The 20622-nt window shown below is 51.6% G+C and overlaps 9 protein-coding genes across 9 annotated transcripts; 7 read left to right on the top strand and 2 right to left on the bottom strand.

Moving 5' to 3' along the window:
• Window positions 1-187: 187 nt before the first annotated feature.
• Window positions 188-5007, top strand: ASPSYDRAFT_162787 (putative ABC bile acid transporter; the record flags this gene model as incomplete). Its single annotated transcript, XM_040843104.1, has 3 exons — window positions 188-553; window positions 611-3127; window positions 3175-5007. The coding sequence occupies 3 exons, from the start codon at window positions 188-190 to the stop codon at window positions 5005-5007; spliced, it is 4716 nt and encodes a 1571-aa protein (XP_040697195.1).
• A 324-nt stretch (window positions 5008-5331) lies between these two features.
• Window positions 5332-6390, top strand: ASPSYDRAFT_94595 (uncharacterized protein; the record flags this gene model as incomplete). The annotated part of the gene is made up of 1 exon (XM_040852996.1): window positions 5332-6390. The coding sequence occupies one exon, from the start codon at window positions 5332-5334 to the stop codon at window positions 6388-6390; it is 1059 nt and encodes a 352-aa protein (XP_040697194.1).
• Window positions 6391-6662: 272 nt separating this feature from the next.
• Window positions 6663-7883, top strand: ASPSYDRAFT_50901 (uncharacterized protein). Its single transcript, XM_040848173.1, has one exon. The coding sequence runs from the start codon at window positions 6669-6671 to the stop codon at window positions 7602-7604; it is 936 nt and encodes a 311-aa protein (XP_040697193.1). The 5' UTR covers window positions 6663-6668; the 3' UTR covers window positions 7605-7883.
• Window positions 7884-9262: 1379 nt separating this feature from the next.
• Window positions 9263-9631, top strand: ASPSYDRAFT_94593 (uncharacterized protein; the record flags this gene model as incomplete). Its single annotated transcript, XM_040852995.1, has 1 exon — window positions 9263-9631. The coding sequence occupies one exon, from the start codon at window positions 9263-9265 to the stop codon at window positions 9629-9631; it is 369 nt and encodes a 122-aa protein (XP_040697192.1).
• Window positions 9632-9748: 117 nt separating this feature from the next.
• ASPSYDRAFT_94592 (inorganic phosphate transporter) lies at window positions 9749-11479 on the top strand (the record flags this gene model as incomplete). Its single annotated transcript, XM_040852994.1, has 1 exon — window positions 9749-11479. The coding sequence occupies one exon, from the start codon at window positions 9749-9751 to the stop codon at window positions 11477-11479; it is 1731 nt and encodes a 576-aa protein (XP_040697191.1).
• Window positions 11480-12051: 572 nt separating this feature from the next.
• Window positions 12052-14088, top strand: ASPSYDRAFT_94591 (ankyrin repeat domain-containing protein; the record flags this gene model as incomplete). The annotated part of the gene is made up of 6 exons (XM_040852993.1): window positions 12052-12461; window positions 12560-12670; window positions 12723-13011; window positions 13057-13142; window positions 13193-13424; window positions 13483-14088. The coding sequence occupies 6 exons, from the start codon at window positions 12052-12054 to the stop codon at window positions 14086-14088; spliced, it is 1734 nt and encodes a 577-aa protein (XP_040697190.1).
• Window positions 14089-14734: 646 nt separating this feature from the next.
• On the bottom strand, window positions 14735-16624 carry ASPSYDRAFT_50887 (uncharacterized protein). The gene is made up of 6 exons (XM_040848172.1): window positions 16440-16624; window positions 16307-16394; window positions 16035-16255; window positions 15805-15989; window positions 15370-15754; window positions 14735-15319 (listed from the first exon to the last, which is right to left on the bottom strand). The coding sequence occupies exons 1-6, from the start codon at window positions 16580-16582 to the stop codon at window positions 14890-14892; spliced, it is 1452 nt and encodes a 483-aa protein (XP_040697189.1). The 5' UTR covers window positions 16583-16624; the 3' UTR covers window positions 14735-14889.
• A 1263-nt stretch (window positions 16625-17887) lies between these two features.
• On the bottom strand, window positions 17888-18293 carry ASPSYDRAFT_94589 (uncharacterized protein; the record flags this gene model as incomplete). Its single annotated transcript, XM_040852992.1, has 2 exons — window positions 17888-18180; window positions 18227-18293. 2 exons carry the CDS (start codon window positions 18291-18293, stop codon window positions 17888-17890), a joined length of 360 nt encoding a protein of 119 aa, XP_040697188.1.
• Window positions 18294-18728: 435 nt separating this feature from the next.
• Window positions 18729-20620, top strand: ASPSYDRAFT_36323 (uncharacterized protein; the record flags this gene model as incomplete). Its single annotated transcript, XM_040845416.1, has 2 exons — window positions 18729-19044; window positions 19092-20620. 2 exons carry the CDS (start codon window positions 18729-18731, stop codon window positions 20618-20620), a joined length of 1845 nt encoding a protein of 614 aa, XP_040697187.1.
• Window positions 20621-20622: the final 2 nt, after the last annotated feature.

The raw sequence follows: 20622 nt of genomic DNA, 5'->3' as shown, positions 1-20622 counted from the left end.
CACGCGGAGAGGAATGTCCAGACCAGCGCGTGCAACTCCGTTTCCCAGGACCCGCTCGAGCAGGATATTTGCTTTTTTTCCATCCCGCATTTCTGTTGTTGACATCTTTCTTTCATCTTTTCACAACACGACGACACCGATTGCATTGCCTGCCAGTGCATCGACCATTCGATATTTGATATGAGGGATGACACCCGCTGAGAGATTGGTTATTGGGATAGGGGCTCTGGGTGTGTTTGTTATTGCTGTCTGCAGCGTGCCAGCAGTATGGGGTCTCTGGGTGAGAGTCGCGAAGACGACGCGGTATGGGCCGATTCGGTTGGAGGATTCGTCGGAACCGGCACCCACGGCGTATATCGATGAAGATGGAGAGGCGACGGAGTATTCGGTTGCCGAGTTTGAAAAGTCAGAAAAGTGGCAAAAATGGGGCGTCCTCTTGCTCTCTTTTACCGGGTTCGGGGTATCGTTGGCACAGGCAGTTGTGGCAACTTGTGTACGAGAGCAGGAGAAGAGACACTTTATTGCCCCGTCGTGGGTGCAGATGGTCGGATGGGTGAGTTTCTGACCTTTCCCAACTGCAGTTATGGCTGGACTAATGGGTGACACGTAGACTGTGATGTGCCTTCAAACGGTCTCGCTACTCACGGAGAAGTCCTGCGTGAAGAGATATTACCTAGGGATCTCTGCATTCTCGGCCAGCTTCGTTTCTCTCCTATGTATAGCTGCTCAAATGATCATTTTCTGGAGTAACGGGTACCAAATCGACATCAGCCACGCATTTACAGCACTCTTCTCCACCCAAATACTCGTCGCCAGTCTCCGGGCGGTGGTCTGCATTCTCATTCCCCGACGACCAACCGTCTATTTCGAGGGCCGAGAAGTCGACCAGGAGTTCAATGTCAGCGCATACAACCGCTTCACCTACGGCTGGGCCACGGGCCTGCTCCACTTTGCATCTCGGAATAAAGGGCTAGGTGTCGAAGACCTGCCAAAGCTACCGTTCGCCGCGAGAGCAGAGACTGTGCATACACGACTGGCACAGTTCCAGGGGGCTCGTAAACTCTGGGTCGCCCTGGCCGTTCGACATGCTCGAGCCCTTGTAATTCAAGGGCTTCTAAGCCTCGTGGTCTGTGTCCTTGGTTTTGGCCCACAGGTGGCTCTTTTCAAGATTCTCAAGACTCTCGAGGAGGACGCTGTTCTTTCTAAGCACTCCCCAGAGGCCTGGATGTGGGTAGGCGGACTTGGGATGTTTCTGGCGCTGTCGTCGAGCATTGAGTCGTGGCTTTGGTGGTTGATTTATTCAGACCTCTGGATTCCCATCTACGAGGGCCTCTCGGGATTGGTATTCGCAAAATCAATGCGGTGCAAGGATATCAACTCCCCCAAGGCGAAGTCTACGCACGAGATGGAAGACTGGGAAGACGAAGAGGAAGAGGAAGAAGGAGAAGAGCAGGAGAGGAACCGCCAGAGCATTATTAACCTCGCGGCTGTCGACTCAAAGCGTATCGCCGATTTTGTCACATTCAGCTACCTCATCCCGTCTTGTATCCTTCGATTGGCAATTGCTGGCGGATTTCTTGTTAGCCTCATCGGCTGGCCCAGTCTTCTGGCTGGAATTGGAGGCGCGATTCTACTCACACCGGCCAATTCATGGCTCACTAGACGATACGCTGCCGCCCAGGAAGAGTTCATGAAAGCGAGCGATAAGCGGACCGGTGCTGTAACCGAAGTCTTGCAGGGAATCCGACAGATCAAGTTCGGTGCTTTAGAGCAGCAGTGGCAGGACCGCATCAAGGAGAAACGCAAGCTGGAGCTGAATCTGCTCTGGAAGACGTCGGTGTATACTACGGGCATGGTGTCTGTATGGATCATGGGGCCGTTGCTCCTTTCTGCTGTGTCCTTGACCGTTTATGCAATTACACGAGGAGAACTATCCCCTTCAGTTGCTTTCACAGCGCTGTCCATTTTTGGCTCGCTCGAGTCATCTCTAGCCAGTCTGCCGGATCTTTTTTCTAAAGCGATGGAAGCAAAAGTCAGCACCGACCGCATTGACAGCTATCTATCCTCGCCTGAGAAGGTCCCGAATACAGCAGACGTCGATACGATCACGTTCAAAGACGCAACAGTTGCCTGGCCGTCTGAAGATGCACAAGAGGACAACTGGGAATGCGATCGCTTCGTCCTCCGACACGTATCTCTCCAATTCCCTTCTAAAGGACTAACCGCAATTGTTGGCAAGACAGGATCCGGCAAGAGTCTTCTGCTTGCCTCGATCCTAGGCGAATGCGATGTACTGTCTGGGTCAGTGAAAGTTCCTCGTGCGCCGCCTCTATCCCAACGATTCGACCACCTAGCGACACGAGCCAACTGGATCCTCGACACCGCGATTGCCTACGTAGCACAGAACCCGTGGATGGAGAACGCAACCATTAAAGAGAATATCCTATTCGGCCTACCCTACGACCGGCAGCGGTACCGCCAAACGCTCTTCGCCTCCGGCTTGGAGAAGGACATGACGATGCTGTCGGACGGTGATCTGACAGATATCGGCGCGAATGGGATTAACCTCAGTGGTGGGCAGAGATGGCGTATCTCATTTGCCAGGGCACTATACTCTCGCGCTGGGATTTTGGTTATGGATGATATCTTCAGCGCGCTGGACGCGGAGACCGGACGACATGTGTATGAACATGCACTCACTGGAGAGCTGGGGCAGGGCCGGACTAGGATACTGGTTACTCACCATGCGGGACTGTGTCTTCCACGAACTGACTACTGTGTTTTGCTTGAAAACGGCTTTGTCAATCATGCCGGCACTGTTCAGCAGCTTCAGGCGTCTGGGGAATTGGCGGACCTTATGGTCAAGGTCGAGGTCAACCGCGAGCGAAATGAACAACCTCCTCAAGAACTTCGTAAGAGAAAGCGCTCTTCCGCTGCTAATGGTGGTCGGCGATCGTCTGTGTTCAGTATGCAGACGATCAAGAAGTTTATGCAAGAAGAAAAGCGAGAGACTGGCTCAATCCCCCTGAAGGTATATGGCGCATACATGAACAAGGGCAATCGTCTGCGGTGGTGGATCCTGGCGTTCCTGGCATACGCGGCTTTTACGACCCTTCTCATCGGCAGGGTAAGTTTCTAAATTCTCGAGGTTTTAGGTCTTTGCTAATTTAGTAGTCCTGGTGGGTGAGCTTGTGGACTTCCAGTACAACCGATCCAGAGCCCAAACAGGCAACAAGCCCTATCAACATCAACAGCGACCTCATGTACTACCTCACCATCTACGTTGGTATCTCCGCGGCGGCATGTCTTGTCGGCACACTGCGCTGTCTTGCCCTTGCTGTTGCCTTTATCGAGTCGTCACGCCAACTCTTCGACGATCTTTTAGCGACAGTCCTTCGCGCTCCCCTCCGCTGGCTCGACACTGTCCCTCTAGGCCGTATCCTCAACCGCTTCACCTCGGACATCTACCTCCTCGACTGGCGTCTGGGCTATGATATTGGGCACCTAACCTATAAAGCCCTTGAGCTGCTCGGCATTCTAGTGGCAGGTACAACAGTATCTCCCTTCCTGCTTCTTCTCGCCTGCGTGCTACTCGCTCTCTGCGTCCGCCTATGCCGGGACTATCTCGGTGGTGTCCGCGAAATTAAACGCCTCGAGAGTACAGCCAAAAGCCCTGTGATGGAGAAATTCGGCTCCAGCCTGTCCGGCCTTGCCACAATCCGCGCATTCAACAAAGCAGACACCTACATCCAGGAGATGTACAACCTGATCAACCACCACGCGCAGGCATCCTGGTATCTCTGGCTCTTCAACCGCTGGCTCGGGTTCTGGATGGCCCTTGTCGGCGCGCTCTTCTCTACAATGACCGCCGCACTGGTCGTGTATATGCCCGGTGCCTCTGCCGCGCTGGCTGGATTCGCTATGAGCTTTGCCCTGCAATATAACTACGCCGTGGCAATGGGTCTTCGGTTCTACGCGAATGTTGAAATCGACATGAATGCTACAGAGCGGGTCCTTGAATACACCAACATCGAAACTGAAAATCAAGACGGATATAACCCGCCAGCATCCTGGCCTACGCGGGGGAAAATCGAAGTTGAGGACCTTGAAGTAGGCTACGCTCCTGACCTCCCAGCCGTTCTCAACGGGGTCAGCTTTACGGTTGAGAATAACCAGCGCGTTGGCGTAGTAGGCCGCACAGGCGCAGGAAAGTCTTCACTAACACTGGCCCTATTCCGCTTCCTCGAGTCTCGACGCGGCCGAATTATCATCGACGGACTCGATATCTCACAGCTCAAACTCCAAGAACTCCGTAGCCGACTGGCAATTATCCCACAAGATCCCGTGCTATTCTCAGGAACGATCCGGTCGAACCTGGACCCGTTCAACGAACACAGTGATCTGGAGCTGTATAACGCATTGGAACGTGTGCATCTCCTCCATTTCGAGGATACATCGACTCTTGCCTCCCAGCCAAGCTCGTCGTCTCAGAGTCCGCTCCAGAGTCCTAATCTGGCACGATGCAACGATCCCTTGAGCGGGAGTAGCACACTGGCTTCTTCGTCTTCGTCTACTGCGCCGCCTAAGCCAACTGGTTTCTTCGCGACGCTTTCCTCGCCTATCACGTCTGGCGGGTTGAATCTCTCCCACGGCCAACGACAGCTTCTGTGTCTTGCCCGTGCTATCATCTCGAGGCCTAAGATTATGGTGCTGGATGAGGCGACGTCGGCTGTGGATATGGAAACCGATGCATTGATTCAGCAGTCGATTCGGAGCGAGTTCGGACGGAGTGACTCCAGTTTACTGGTTATCGCTCATAGACTCAGTACGATTGCGGACTTTGATCGGATTCTTGTGCTGGATGCTGGGAAGGTTGTTGAGTGGGGTGCGCCCAGGGAGCTTTTAGAAATTGAAGGGGGTGTTTTTAAGGGACTGGTTGAGAAGAGTGGTGAGAAGGCAGCTGTGGAAAGGGTTATTCTTGGGAATGACAAGGTGAACAAGAAATGAGGATTGTAGGTAGGAGGAGCATTTTCAGCTGTTTAGCTAGCGGGCGTTATGATATTTGACGATGATAGTATGACCGGGTGGTAATAGTGAGTGTCTTGCATTGGTAGCAGTTTGAATGAAATTGTCTTTACTATCTTTATCATCTTTACTACATTTATCCACTATTCCCTTCACAAAGTCGTTGTTGTTTGTCTTTGGCAAGACGACAACAAAGGCACTCTCCTCCAGCCTTTGTTCACAAAGATGCAAAGAATACAGCTACTATATCATCCCCTCCACCCTCAATGAACATGGAGCAGACCCAAGCTCCATCCCAGGTCCAAGATGCCAGGCCCAACCTACGAAGACCCCTCGCACCGCACAATCCACCACATCTCCCAGACCCTCGCGGCCTCCGGCATCGGCTGCATCCTCTGGGGCGAGCATCTCCTGCGCACATACGCCTGCAATATCCTCTTCGCAGCAACAGACTACAAGTTCATCGTCGAAGACCATGACCTCATCGCCGCCTACCGCGCCCTCCGCTGGTCCCCAGACTCCATCTACAACCCATGCCCAGGCACCTACCCCTGTCCAGTACGATATCTCGAAGACAAAGTCCAATTCGACCACGACGCGCACCGAAAGGGTCCAGGAGGCGGGAGACTGCCTCTCCCACCCCATAAACACAGCTCCCATATCCACCCTTTCCCCGAGCTGCATTTGCACATCCACACAAGCTCAAACAGCAACAATCCATACCCAACTGTTCTAGCGCTCTATCGCAAATCGGACTTCTTTCCGACGGCGCTTACAAGCTCTGACGTGCCGGATATAAAACCCGGTCATTTGGGTCGAGTCACAAGCCTGGGACGGCTTATCTATGCGCATGAAGTCGGTCCCCGACCTACACCGTCCCGAGGGGGTAGGTTCCCTGATTCTTTAGGGAGCGTGCTGATTCCGTCCCCGATGTATCTTGTTGAAATTCTGATCGGGCTGGGGATACGGGACTGTCGTATCCCGGGCGCGCGATCGATATGGACCCGGTGGTTGATGTATCTCCGGGAAGCGTATGTCGAGCACGGGCGGGGGCTGGATGTGTGGGACGAGAAGGTTCTTCTCCCCGAGGTGCTGAACCCTGTGTGGCGGCAGGCGAGCGATAGTGAGATTTCGAGGCTGCAGGAGCCGATTATGGGTGTTTGGAGGGATTTGGCGTGGGCGCTTGTTGGGGTTGATGTTGACAGGGCGAAGAGGACGGGGCATTTGGCGTTTCAGGATTGGATGGTTCGGCAGTGGGATAGGGAGGAGACGGCGGTGTCGATGAGGATGAGGACGATGACGATGTCGTCGAGAGAGTGTGTGGGCAGCTTGGTCAGTTTGAAGAGTGTGGGGAGTACTTGGTAGGTTGTACATTCTATATAATGATGTATATATACTATATGAATCAAACTTCATACAACCAACAATCCTCTCATTCTCAACAACCCTTACTATATTTGCTAGAGAACAATATTATCATCATTATTATTTCATATTCTAACCCAGTATTTAGTATTTAACAATGACTCACTGATGCCCATGATCAATCGGGAGTTCGGGACAGACCGGGTCCTCTCTCCTATTTAAGCCGCATCTATACGGCCCCAATAATCCACCACAAATATTAAATATTTAATCTCAACATGACGAACTTGATTCAAACAAGACCCTATCTCACAAGCGCCCTATCTTTAATCGCACTAGGCAGTATAGCAGCCTACCTCGTCGAACGCCGCCTCAACAAATCATGCCCTCGCGTTGCAATACACCAACTTCCAAAATCAAGCGCCTGTCGCAACCTCCTGGAAACAGGTGAGCGAGTCGCTGAGGCCTCTCCAACGGGACTTGATAAGTCAGTTTTACTGTCGACATGGCCCAGTACAGACCGCAAAACGCACTGGGTCCCGTCCTTCGTCGCGCTACAAGTCGACATCCCAATATCGCAATTGGAGAACTGTGATGCACGAAAATACGGTGTTGAAGATGGTCACAAACCGGGCACTTGTCAACTCAGCCAGAAACTCTTTGCTGCGTTTCTAGATGCACGGAATCGCGGTCTCGAGGCCCCGATCTTGGACGAATCCACGCCACCATCTTTCACGCCTGGAAGTCTCTTATTCGGAAAAAGCAACGGTGTCGGCGCCTTTATGCTCGGGAGTTGGAGCTCAACATCCAGAACTCCTCTAGACTCCCAGAATCTCCCACTCCAAGGACCGAAGCCGGTCACCGAGTTCCCGTCAAACAAGGACGCCATATCCAGTAGTAGTAGCAGCGACGCCGATACAGCAGGGACAGTGTTCTACTGGAGAGTCCCGACCGGGCTCGCCAACGCGGCCGACCGCCCAGCCTCGTACGGCATCCCGTGGCGGTTCATGGAGGGCGGGTTCCAGGAATTCATCGTGGAACGGGGTCCGGATGACACGGCGAGAGTGTCGTACGTCGCTATAGAATGTTCGAATCTGCATCCTGGCGGTCAACGCACGAGGGACTTTAAGATGGTGCCCAAGCTCTTCTATGAGCTTCATGTATTATATGCGCAGGTCCTGCTCTTCAAGACACTGCGGCAGCTTGGGGGGTAGGCCTGTTTATAATGGTTGAATGAGAATCTCATATCAGAGAGGACCCACGGTGGTCGCAAACAATAGTGGAAAGCATAGAAGTAACCAGGGAGTAGATAGACGCAGTGTGAAATTTTGTATAGAATATGTGCCCCTGTGGGCGAATGGCAATGCCCATTTTCGCTGGTTGACATCTCCACTTGTCACTGAAAGAGACCTTGTTCGAGTCCGGACAAGGGTTTCTTTTTTGTTCGCAATCTTTTGATTGGTAAAGAACCCTATTTGAATTTATGATTCAAGACTGTTATGATTTGAAGCCAGCTCACTTATTCACATTCGTAGGAAATTTACATGACAGTCAATGCAATATCTTCCCAATTTACCCACAACTTTCGCTCTTTACAGTACCTGGATCTTATTGTGTCTCTGCAAATGCCTAGGCATAGACCGTACCATACTTTGAAAACCAAACCGTGAACCGCCGTGATAATGCGTATGATTATAGGGTTGCCGGCCAACAGTGCAGTACTACCGAGCAGTCGAGTCGGTGCGCGGGAAATTTCCCCAAACAAGCCAGCCTGGATTGATGTTTAGCAATAGACATACTGTGGGCTCGAGGTAATTGCGAAATTGCAGTGACTATGGGCAGTGATTTCCAGTAGATTGTAGACAGATACTATACACAACTTGCGAAACGTGTACCTCATCTGGAGACGCGATTGGCGGCAAATATTTAGCTTTCACACAAAAAGTCCATGAGCGTCTGGCGAGTGGCGACGAGTGGCGTCGTGCTGGAGCAGTTGAAACCAGTTCAAGCAGGTTATCATTTCTGATTGCACCGCCTCTGCCAAGGAAGTCCCTGACTCTCAGTCAGTCTCAGATCGAGCTGTGGAGCCGACGCAAAAAGAGTTTTATAGACGACCTTGGTTGTTTGTTCTCTGATCCCTGTTTCCGAGTCGCATCAGCAAGATCAGTCTTCCAGTCCAGACTCGAGAAAGCAATGCAGCTTCGAGGGAAGTCCAGCTGCAGTCATCCATTCCTGATGGAATGGGGGGTCACCGTCTCACTACTAAGGGATATTACTTTTTCTGTCATACTACAAGCGACCGGGCAACCGACCAGACGACTAGGATGCTAGTCAAACACGGCCAATTGTCCAAAGAACCCCTCGGGCACGCCGTCCGTGGGATGAGCAATGATAGATCTCACCACTCATGGAAGAGTCAGAGAAACGTTTCAAGTCTTGGATGCATGATTTGCACATGATGAGCAGGCCCACTGAGAAGGCAATGTCGTCTAACAGGAAGCGATCATCAGGTTAGTGCGGCAAACACGGGAATACCGACCAGAATATGCAAGGAAGCCGCGCGAGGTGCATGCGTCTCAGATTGTCGCGTGGCTGGATACGTGCCAACGTGGAGAGGCACGCGACTCGCCGGCCACGCAGAGATTGGATTCCAGAACAGACACCGAAGGTGGACTCCGAGTGCATGAGCTTCAGCTTGTCAGCTCTGGCAGACCACTGATACCGGTGCTGCTCCCACGTGAAAGCAGACGTAAATATGATGGAGGCTTGGAAGAAAACTCTTCGACTCGGCGAGAACTGATGGGAGAAGCAGCGCCCCCCACGTAAGTAGTTAAGAGTTAACAGGCCGAAAGCAGAGAGTTGAGGTAAAAGTATGTCATCGGGTGCCCAGAAGCCCAGAACGCATTGGATGGCCCTCATTGGCTGCCAAGTCTCTTGGTCCGGCGTGCCCACGCTTGGCGGCGCCTCAGCCAATGGCAGCCCGGGCGAGCAGAGAGCTGCTGGCCACAAGCTCAGGAACGTGCTCGCTGCGGCCGTTCGATTGGACGCTGCAGGCACTGCGCGCCAAGTCCGCTCCTCTGGAAGATCGGAAACAGACTCGGGTCCCCCGTGGTTGCTCCCAGCGGCCGTCGAGCCAATGTCTGCCGTTGCAGCCATCACGTTCTGCGCGCTCGAGATGGATCCTGTCGGGCGACACTTGGCATGCAACATCTGGTGGTCATGGCCTGCGCCGCTGGGCTGATCGCGGCTTGATACTTAACGCACTTTGCGTCCGACCTGTGCTTCTTTTCTCTCACGACCACTCTTCAATTTTCTATACCCCCAGTTGATCCGAAGTCCTACCTAGGCCACCGCTGTCATGGACGCCGAACAAGCCCTCACGGCCAAGTATGACTGGATCCTGGCGATCACGTCGATTGCCTTTGTGTTCAGTGCTGCTAGCAACGGTGCCAACGATGTCGCCAACTCGTACGCCACTTCGGTCGCAGCACGCACCCTGAAGTTGTGGCACGCCGGTATCCTGGCCGCCATCACGGAGTTCGTCGGTGCTGTTGCGCTGGGTGATCGGGTCACCGACACCATCAAGTCTGGTATCATCGAACCCACCATTTTCGAAAATGCCAGGAACCCTGGTGTCTTCATGCTTGCTATGGGCTGTGCCGAGATTGGCTCTGCTGCCTGGCTGACCACTGCAACCTTCATTGGATGGCCTGTTTCCACGACCCAGTCGATCGTCGGTGCATTGGTCGGTGTTGGCTTCGCGACCCAGGCCAAGATCACCTGGGAGTGGACCGACGGAAGTGTCTCTCAAACCGCCGCCTCCTGGGGTATCGCCCCTGGCATTGCCTGTGGCTTTGCTGCCATCATCTTCGGCACCCTCAAGTACAGCGTCCTGGAGCGCAGCGACCCGTTCAAGTGGGCGATGCGTCTGATCCCCGTCTACATTGCTTTCACTGGTGGCATCCTCGCCCTCTTCATCACCATTGAAGCCCCAACCGCCCCTGATATCGAATCGTTCGGTGCCGGCAAGGCTGTCGGCATCATCCTCGGCTGCTTCTTCGGCTGTCTCGTCGTCGGATACGTCTTCTTCCAGCCCTACTTCTGGCGCCGCCTCGTCAAGAGGGACCCCCGGATCCGCTTCTACCACCTGCCCCTCGGGCCCCTCCTCTGGATGGAGAACCCTCCCCTCTACCGTCCTCGTCAAGGCGAGTGGGCCATAACAAACCACTACGAAGACGCCTACGGTAACGTCCAAGCCGGCGCCAAAAACAACAACAACAACAACAACAACAACAACACCACCCTCCCACACCAAGACGAAAAGAAGGCCCATGACACAGACGTCGAACGCCTCCCCGACTCCGTAACCTCCAGCCCTGAAATCCAGCCTAAGAAATCCATCATCGGCCCCAGGGAACGCTTCCTCGACCCCGTCCGCGACCTCTCCTGGGCCAGCCCCCGCAAGTGGTGGGGATACCTCAAGTTCGGGTTCCTGCAGGGCGTCACCCGCGATGTCATCACGCACGACTCCGAACTCCTGCGCGACGTCCACGCCCGCGCGAAACGCTACGACGACCGCGTCGAACACATGTGGACATACTGCCAGGTTGTCTCGGCGATTATGATGTCCATCGCCCACGGGTCCAACGATGTCGCGAATGCCGTGGGGCCTTGGGTCGGTTCATACAACACTTTCCGTACGGGCAAGGTTAACACCGAAGCCGGTACTCCTGTTTGGTTCCTTGTGATTGCTGGTTTGTTGCTAGGTGGTGGCTTCTGGGTCTACGGATTCCATATCATGAGGGCGTTGGGCAACAAGATTACGCAGATGTCGCCGACGCGTGGATTCTCGACGGAGTTGGGCGCTGCTATTACGGTGCTGCTTGCGTCCAGATTGGGATTGCCGGTTTCGACCACGCAGTGTTTGACCGGTGCTGCTGTGGGCACTGCGCTGATGAACTATGATCTTGCCGCGATTAACTGGCGCCAGATTGCCTTTATCTTTTCTGGTTGGGTGTTGACGCTGCCTTGTGCTGGATTGATTTCCGGACTGCTTTGCTTGATGGCCTTGAATGCGCCGCACTTTTAAAATACTGTCCTTTCTGTTATATCCCTTTTATTTTCTTTTATTTTGTATAGGATTGGATGTGTGGAGCTGTTAGACTATACCCAAATTTAATTATTCCGGTGTTTTATCGCTGGATTCCTGATTGTCATCGTCGACTCTGTCCATGCAAAGTGTGTAGCTCTTCGTACTGCTATTATACCCCCAGCTAGTGAGGTTCTCTTCAGCAGCTATACCGCGCTCTCCGAGCCCAGTTCTTGTTTTGTTGGCTCCTTCCTTCGATGGCTGTCTACTCTTTACGCCGCGCTGGAGCTCGATCAAACCAGCTATTCTGCACTACTCAACCCTGGTCAAGCCATTTAACCGGTCCTCCGTTGATCCTACTTCCCCTCATCCAGATGCGGCTTGTGACGTGTCAAACAGTAAGCAGAGCCTTGCGAGGCTATGCGCTGCACGCGCCAAGCGTCCAAGCCTCGTTTTTCAGCCTTGCGTTCATTCATATTCTTAAATGTCGCTGACTATCCCCACTCTCTTTCCCTCATGTTCTTCCACCTAGCAGTCTAGCTAGCTAAAGGTAGCTACGGCTAATCACGACCATGGCCGAGGCATTCGGCGTTGCCGCCGGTGCGTTCAGCATCATCGCCCTGCTGGAGCAGATTATGAATAGCATCGAAAAGCTCAGGGCGTTGCGGAGCTTTATCAAGACGATACCCCACGAGTTGCAAGGTTTGATTGATGATATTGAACTTGTTCAGGGTGTACTAAAGACAACTACGCCGGATATGCTGCAGGTGGCCGATATTCCTTCCATAGGACGACGATTGAATACCTTTCAGACCGATTTGGAAATACTTATATCGAACATCCAGAAATATCAGCAGTCTGCTACTGGTCGTCGGATGAGTGCTATTAAACTGTTCATGAAGAAAGAGGATATTGTCGTCCAGAGAAGGAATTTGGAGAATATCAGGAGCACACTAGGATCTCTGCAATCGACATACCTTTGGTTAGTTCAAAGTCGCTTTTCGTTCGGCAGTCATTTGCATTGTTCTGTCATCTTACGTGCTGGAATGCCATTTCTGGTTCAAAGCCTTACGGATATAGTATCACCCTACGAGAATTAGGTCCGATAATACGTATGCAGAAGCTCCATGGAGGAGAAAGTGATACGGAGTCCTACGACGAGCCGGTTGAGAATAAACAAATATCCAGGCAGTAAGTAATATCGATTCCCTTGGTTGTGTTCATACTAATTATGATAATCCAGCAGTCGACACCATAAACCAAAGAATGCAGAATCACAAGTCAAAAGAAATAGCAGCTGGGAATTACGATTTCGCACGCCACTGTTTGTGATGGACAAGGTCTGGGCTCTACAGGCAAAGCGATGCTACTCCGGCTGGACCTTCAATATCCGAACACATAATGTTGTGTCCTGGGATGCACCGATATTTGATGCCTGCTGGGATGGTGATCTTCAAGAAATGCAGAGACTCTTTTCAACCGGGCTGGCGTCCGTGCACGATTGCAACGACGAGGGATGGAGTCTATTACATGTAGGACCACCATTTTTGGTTTGATTTCTCGCTAAATGGACACAGATCGCTGCTTATCGCCATCATCTTAAGACATGCCAGTTTCTTCTTGAAAATGGAGCAGATCCAGACTATGTGGATTATCATAACGAGTGTGTCTTTCCCATTGACGAATGCTTCTCTGCTGCTCACAAACACGCAGTCGCCCTATAAATGACCTAAACACCAGCGCAAATTATTTGGCGGAGGACATTCCCTTGGCAATTGAATTATACCGGCTTTTTATTAACGCTTCGGTTGACTCAGTGGATCCAATTGAAGATCTCGGAACTCAATACTATCGATATAGGCACCATGGCTTTCAAGGGCCCCCCGAGGTTCTTGTCATGATGCAGCAGTACACCTTCACGGACTATGCCAGTCTGCCTCTCCATGTACGCTTCAATAGAGCAATGGCTCTCAACAGCACTTGTACCACCCCTGTTACATTAGAAATTGCCTTGGGGGGGGTCCATTGACCTTGCTGTATATCACATGGAAGATCAGTTTGGTTTTACTTTTCTCCACAAACTGGCCCAATGTATGGGATCAGATTTGTCGAGGGAGGAAAAGGATGCCGGACATGAATGGCGGCCATTACTTCGAGATGCTATCGCTGCATCCGCCGATCCAAGTAAAGTGACAGTCATCGATGGTCTGATGCTAACCCCGCTCGTCGCATTTATTCGTTACTACATATGGAATTGGAAAGCAATCCGACGAGCTCGGTACGACTTCAATCCTGCACTTCGCACCTGGGCATCGGAGTTGAAATCTGCCGGTGTTGACTTGGAGGAATACGGTACAAAAGAGAGCGCTTCCTTCGATGAATCTGGGTTATGGCATCGTATCTATGTTGGACCGCTTAGACATAGGTCACTTGGTTACAATTATAAAGAAGAAGACTTCTTTTGGTTTCGTTGTTGGAAGCTTACATATGGCCCTGAGCCCGAGGACTGGACCGTCTGGGTAACGAACCCAATTGACGAGCTGGTGGGAAAATTTTGGGAGATGGTGGAAAGGGAGGAAGAACTTATGCCTGGGACTTGGGTTGACTGACATTTACTCTAATTAAAGCGTGATACTGCATAGCGTGGGCTTGGAGCGTTACTGAACATATTATACCCTTTATACTAGCGTTCCATTCAAAATACAGACTCAAGACTTGGTATATCAATACCATTTTTTGTCGACCAGCAGAAGAGTCTGCTCCGCACAAGGTTTAAGACTGTCCAGCCATGCATCGTCAAGTGCTATCCAGACCCAGTAGAGGTTTTCTCGCGATAACCTGGTAAGCTCTTCGTAGAGCTCCTAGCTAGTTGAGTGATCTATGCCGCCCGGATCCGTCAAAACAAGATACTGCACGTATTTTGCTATGTCGGGGCTGGTGGAGAGAGTGCGAAGGGAACTCCAAAGACCATTTATCTGGTTTTACTGGCCATTGAACCCGTTGTGCGCGTATAAGAATGGCGTGAAGGCCTGGTTCCAGTGCCGGTTGACAAGGCATAGCTGATTGGCAACATTATCGAAGAAATTGGGATTTGTTGAAGGATCACATCCTACCAGCTCATAGAGGATCATACGCAGTATCCTGCAGCAAGTCGACCGGCAACAGAATTTGCGGGTTATTCAGAATGTACGTTCCACTGTGATCAGAATTTGTGGTTTGGTTCATCTTGTAGAGAGTCATTGCAGAGGAACGAGAGCAGGAAACTGTGTCTTTCATAAAAGAATACTGAAAGTGTTTATTATTTAAACAATAACAAGCAGTGAGTATCAGAAGGTACTCGAATATTACTATTCTACTTGGTCGTGAGTATATTCGCCACATTCACATCAACCATCCTCCTCCGTCCCAGATCAAATTGTATACCGGAAGAAACTCGCATAATCCCCCTTCTCCCTCTCAGCCAATCTCTCAGCCTCCGAATACTCCTCAGGACGTTTATACGCTCTATCTCTTCTCGCATTCTCCCTCCGCAGATAAACCGTCATAATCGTGCACAGCACCGTACTCATTGTCAAACACCCAATCAGGGTTCCATGACCAACCCGATAATGCGGTTTATCCTGGGTACGGTAGATGAAGCTAGAAAGTACACCACCTAGATTCCCACAGCCAACGTGCATAGCGATGCCGACACTGCGCTTGAACGAGCCCCCGATATTGTTCCCGTTCCAGGCGACGCCTTGCGGGACGTTTGGGTAGATTCCGGTGGCGGCGAAAAAGGTTCCTGCGTATTTGACGCCGTTGTTTGTGGAAGATATTAGCATTATAAAGCCGATTATCCTGCTAAGTCAGTAATTCTTCGTTGATATTACTTGGGAAGGGGGACGTACGCAACGACGTTGAAGAAAATCATCGACAGCCCACGGGAGCCCTGACGATCTGCAAGAAATCCTCCGCCGATACAGAAAACGCAGGCGACTACGTACGGAGGGACTGTCATGAGCTGGGCCTTCTCATTCTCGTATCCCAACGACGAGACGATAGTCGGAAGGAACAGCGAGAAGGAGTAGAGTGGTGTGTAGATACCGACGGTAATGAACATGTGGACCCAGATCTTCCAGTCCTTCACGGCATGCCAGAAATACTTCATGTCGTATTCATCTGCGAGTGAGCTGCGGTCTTCCTCCAGTCGACGCGCGACTTCGGCTTTCTCGGACGCTGTTAGGAATTTCGCTGTATCGGGGTAGTCGTTCATGATGAAGAAGGCGACGATGGCTGGTTGTATTAGCATTGTCCCTATATAGTGTACATGTGTACTGACGTACCGACGATAAATGTAACGAGACCCTCGATAATGAATATCCAGGCCCAGCCCCCTTTACCACCGACGCCGTCCATCTCGCCGATTCCTCGTGCTAGAAGGCCACCGAATGCACCGGCTGCTGTGGCAGCGGAGAAGAATATCGCCATTCGAAGGCCACATTCATGGCGTCTGTACCACATAGTTATACTGTCCTTATTAGTAACTGTGCCTAGCAGGATAATGGATTCATACTAGAAAGTTACCCCAGGGAAGAGACCACCCTCGGCGATACCCAACGCCGCTCGAGCAGCTAGTAGACCGGCATAGTTATTCACCAGACCCATGAGAGAACATACAATGCCCCATGCCAGCATGATTGTAGGAATCCAGAGGGCCGGTCGAGAGCGCTTCATCATGATGTTTGAGGGGATCTCGGCGGCGACGTAGAAGGGGAAAAATATAGCGAGTGCGACCTGGTCTATCAGTACAAAGGGTTCATCTGTTCATCTACTTTGTGGGCATACATTATAGTCAAGCCCTGACATGCCCAGATCATCTTCTAGTCCAGCAAGACGCGCGTTTCCGATGTTCGTTCGATCCAGGAAGCTCAGTCTAGAAAATCAGTCAACGTACCATGATTAAGAGAGGAGATCATACAAGTAGAGAAAGGCCAGCCATGGAATCAAGACAAGATCAATTTTGCGAATCAATTTCTTGGTGGCAGCTGGGTCGTAGGAATTGGATCCTCTTTCGATCTCTCCGCTGCTTACGCTGTCAAAAACCACTTTCTTATCTTCCATTTTAGCTCGAGATGTTGGCAGAAGTAATCAAGAGGACATGAGACCCTGTTAACTGACGGGTTCCACTCTTATAAGATCAACAGCCTTACTCCCCCGCCTCCGCAATATCAACCCCGTATGCCAATGCCATACGGCGGGTCTATCCCAGCTGCACCTATTAGAACCAGATATCTGTCATCAATCCAGCTATACAGACCCTTGGCGAGCTCTGAATGGTTGTAATTAAGATTAGGCTCAAGGGAAGAGACAGGAATTCAGCCTGGTCCCCGCGATCTGTGGACAATAACGAAATGCCTCATCCCTTTCCCAGATCCCACCAAATCACCACCGCCATTTCTTCAAACCCCAAGCCCGCCAAGCTCAAACATCCTCTCAGCCTGGCACGGCGCTCCGGATCCAAGAGCCCAAAGTAGCATGGCCGAACTCTGCTGTGCGAGCCCTAGCCAATTGAAGTCGGGCCGGCCGTTCTAGATACCCTTGGCGTTTGGCGCGGCAATCTCACCTGCCGCGGTGATGACGAGGACAGTAGGATTATGGTACAAGCATCGTTATCACTGATCCGCTGTGGCTTGATTCCAAGATATTGACTGTGCGAAAAGGGGTATTCCCCCGCGATTGCTTCCTTTGCTCCAGCGGGGGACCCCGGACGGAGGGATTTGGATGTGCTTGGCGCCGAGTTGGGCATATCTGGATTGGGTGGCGATGGTGATGAGCATGATGGGCTTCGCTTTCATTGTATCTTATCCTGAGTTTTGTATAATTGTTGAATCTGGGTGGTGAGATCTGATCTAGATGGGGGTGGAGTTACTACAGAGTAGGCGGAGTAACCTTGAAGTTGAGACGAACCGCGTTGTTGTAAATAGCACAAGAGCCTCTCCACCGCTATCTTTTGCCCGAGCCCCTCATTCTAATTGTCCCTTGGCAAGTTGGCGACATCCTTGGCAGATCTGCAGTTTCTGGGGTTCATGCTCAGCTGTTTTCATAGCGCGGCCGAGAACTACAACCGCGGCCGACATGTGCGTAACCACGGCCGAGACTGCATATATTATATCGGGTTGGCTCGAGCTGAAGTGGTACTGTTTCCCCTTAATCACTGCTCGGCCAGGGTCTACAATTTTGAGCGCAATTTCGATTCCATTATATAGGTATTTATATATACTCCGGGACAGTATGCAGTATATACAGAAGGGAAGAATAAACATACAAAACAGGCGAGTGGTATCATGAAGGACGCCAAGACAACAGAACAGCCCTTTGCCAGCAAAAGGGTTAAAAAACATTCACGTCGAAGACATAAAATGTTTCTCATCGACACGATCCAATGGAAACACAGGCTTCATACGGGTCCTCGGCGTGCATATAACGAGGGACATCCTTGCGAAATTCCCGCATGAACTTCACGCAGTGGCCGGTGCGATACAGCAGGCCGCGACAGGACACCTGCAGCGCGTATTGGAATAACTGCGGATTCTCACGCGAATTGTTGAATTTCTGGATCCTGTCATCGACTCGGGCGAGATAGTGCACGCAGTTTAGGCACTCCCCGACCTCGTCTTCCGACATTATGGGGTCGCGCTTCAGCCGCGCGTTCATCAGAGCTGGGCGGGTTAGCGGCGTTGCTGGTTCAGGGGGGAGTCAGCGTACCATAGACGGATATTAAGAATACTACAGTGAGGAGGGAAATGCTAAGGGAGGATAGTTTGAGTCTCATGGTGATGGTGGGGATGATTCAATCAAGATCCAAGACAGACAGGGAGACGCGACAGCTGGACTCAACTCGTGGCTCTAACTACATCGGGCTAGTGGCGGTCTTATTAATACCTGCATAATTCTGTATAACCTCACTTTCGACAACTACGGAAATACAAAGTCAAAGCACAACTCTATGCTACTGCCCCGTCGACGCTCCTCAGAATGGAAAGCTCCTGCATGAATCCATGGATGTCGGTCGCTCCTTCCGCGTCGAGTTATTTCCATATACAACACATATCAACACAACAGCCCGTCCTCTGACACTCACTCACTGTCATACCAATACTTAATTGTTCAGCTACTCGCTTCTCCACTACGCTCTTTAATCATATTCACGATCGTTAATTTTATCTTGATACTCAAGCCACGTATTTCTCTCTGCCGTCTTACCACCATGTTGAGCACTCTGCAAGCAGAGCCCGCGAACAGAGTGCACTCCGAGTCAGACTCTGAACGCTTTCCGCGTCTCACCAAGTCTTCAAAGGATGGAAAGAGACCCAGCCTTCATTATAACTCTTTGAATTATGAAGATTTTATGCAAGTCATTCGCCGGCTCCGGTCTGACAACGAATACCTCGAAGAACCTCCCAATAATTCAGCAATCAACAACAAAGTTGACCGCGAGCCTGCCTCTGAAGACGCCCCAATAATGTCCTCTGCAGTCAACTCTGCGCCCGACCCTCCTGGTGCTGATCTTGGAAGCCGTGATGGTAACTTCACCGACTCTCACTATATCCACAAACTAATTTGTATCTAGACGGCACCGTGGTCTACGTTCCGGTGCCGCTCGGTAGTCTAGGATTATCCACTCGGCTTCAGCCTCTGGACGCGAAATCAGTCCCAGTGTACGATGCAAAAACCGGTCTTGTCAAGCCTCCTGATTTCAGCATAGTCCACGGGCTGGTGAAGCACAACGCACCGAATCCTGGTATCACCAGCGATGTTCCTGACAGGACATATCAGCCCCAGATTGACATCCTATGGAGAACTGCTCCACGCATTCCCGAAGGAAACCCCGTTCGCAAGACCGAATTGCATCCCAACGGCGGCAGTACCTCACCGGGGAAAGCCTCCGTGCTTTCCAGTGGTTCTGACTTCAATCACGAATCCCAGTCGCAAAAGTCCTCGCCTCCCACTTCTTCGGCCTCCATGCCCTCTCGTCAGGCAGAGCCAGAGCCGAGTGTAGCTTCTGGGTGTGGCGGTTCCAGAAAGAAGAAGAAAGAGCGGCCAACGAATAAAGCAAAAGCCAGCTCGTTCGTATCAACAAACAAAGCCAACCCTTCCACGTCTTTACTGGACCACGATCCAGTGCCCGATATACTCAGCGACAGTATATCGACTCGCCTTGGGCTTACGCAACTACCGCCGTGTGACTTTATAGAGCCTCCGCCTGCAGCCGAAGCAAACCCGTTCGTCAACCACGAAGCTGTTCGTCATTTAAGGGACTTGTTGGAGGGAAGAAGATCGCCATCCGACCTGTATGTTCCAAAGGTCCTCGCAGATAGACGGCCAAAAGCTACACGGGACCCTGTGATAGACAGTGCGCCAAATGTTGTAACCAGCGGCTTGCCAAAAGGCTATCGTGAGGGTCTGCCAATATCTATCCCTGACCAGTGCAACCCGCCGCCGTGGGAGAATGCCTTTTCGCCAGACACGGTAAATCCACCAAATCCTCCAGCGCCGACAAACGTATCCTCGTCTTCGAACCAGGACGAGTTTTTTGACGCTCCGGCTGTAAAGCCGCCATCGTCATCGCCAACCGGGACCGCAGGGCTGGACGACTCAGGGCGCAAGAAGGCGTGTTTACCGCAGGGTGCTTTTGCCCATATTTTGTCTCCAGCTCCGGATCCCAAGGCTGAAAAATGCACTGTTCCTCTCTGTCCGAACTTCCTGAAGCTTCCGAAAAGCAATCTAAGAGTCAAGGGAACTGTAAGCCTAGGGAGCTGTTCGTTATGCGCACGTCCCCTAGACGAACTGCGATATTCACGCTGGGAGCAGGATGACGGGCCAGAGCACCAAGGATATGGCCAGATGAATCCAAAACAGACCCAGACTACGTTGGCTGAGGTGAGAGGGCGAGGCCCGATATTCTGGTCACGGCGCCACAGATATGGCTATGATGACCCGGTGATCTCCAGCTGTGCAAAGTGTTTAGGTACTTGGCACAGAAAATGTACTGAGCGTTATACGAAGAGTCAGGAAAAGGATGGCAAGAAGCCTAGATGTCCAGAATGTGGCGATCTGTGGTTTGGTTTTGTTGAAAGTTTACCCACTATGATTCTTTAGTT

This window comes from Aspergillus sydowii (genome assembly GCF_001890705.1).
Source record: "Aspergillus sydowii CBS 593.65 unplaced genomic scaffold ASPSYscaffold_16, whole genome shotgun sequence".
Taxonomy (NCBI): Eukaryota; Fungi; Ascomycota; class Eurotiomycetes; order Eurotiales; family Aspergillaceae; genus Aspergillus; species Aspergillus sydowii.
This window is presented reverse-complemented; position numbering and strand designations above follow the sequence as displayed.

What these genes read in the sequence shown, in the direction of transcription:
- ASPSYDRAFT_50901 (XM_040848173.1), top strand. Translation starts at nt 6,669, where the DNA reads ATGACGAACTTGATTCAAACAAGACCCTATCTCACAAGCGCCCTATCT.
- ASPSYDRAFT_50887 (XM_040848172.1), bottom strand. Translation starts at nt 16,582, where the DNA reads ATGGAAGATAAGAAAGTGGTTTTTGACAGCGTAAGCAGCGGAGAGATC. An exon ending in TGTCAGGGCTTGACTATAAT is followed by an intron (nt 16,256 to 16,306) that starts GTATGCCCACAA and finishes CTGATAGACCAG; the next exon opens with GTCGCACTCGCTATATTTTT. An exon ending in TCTCGTTACATTTATCGTCG is followed by an intron (nt 15,755 to 15,804) that starts GTACGTCAGTAC and finishes TAATACAACCAG; the next exon opens with CCATCGTCGCCTTCTTCATC.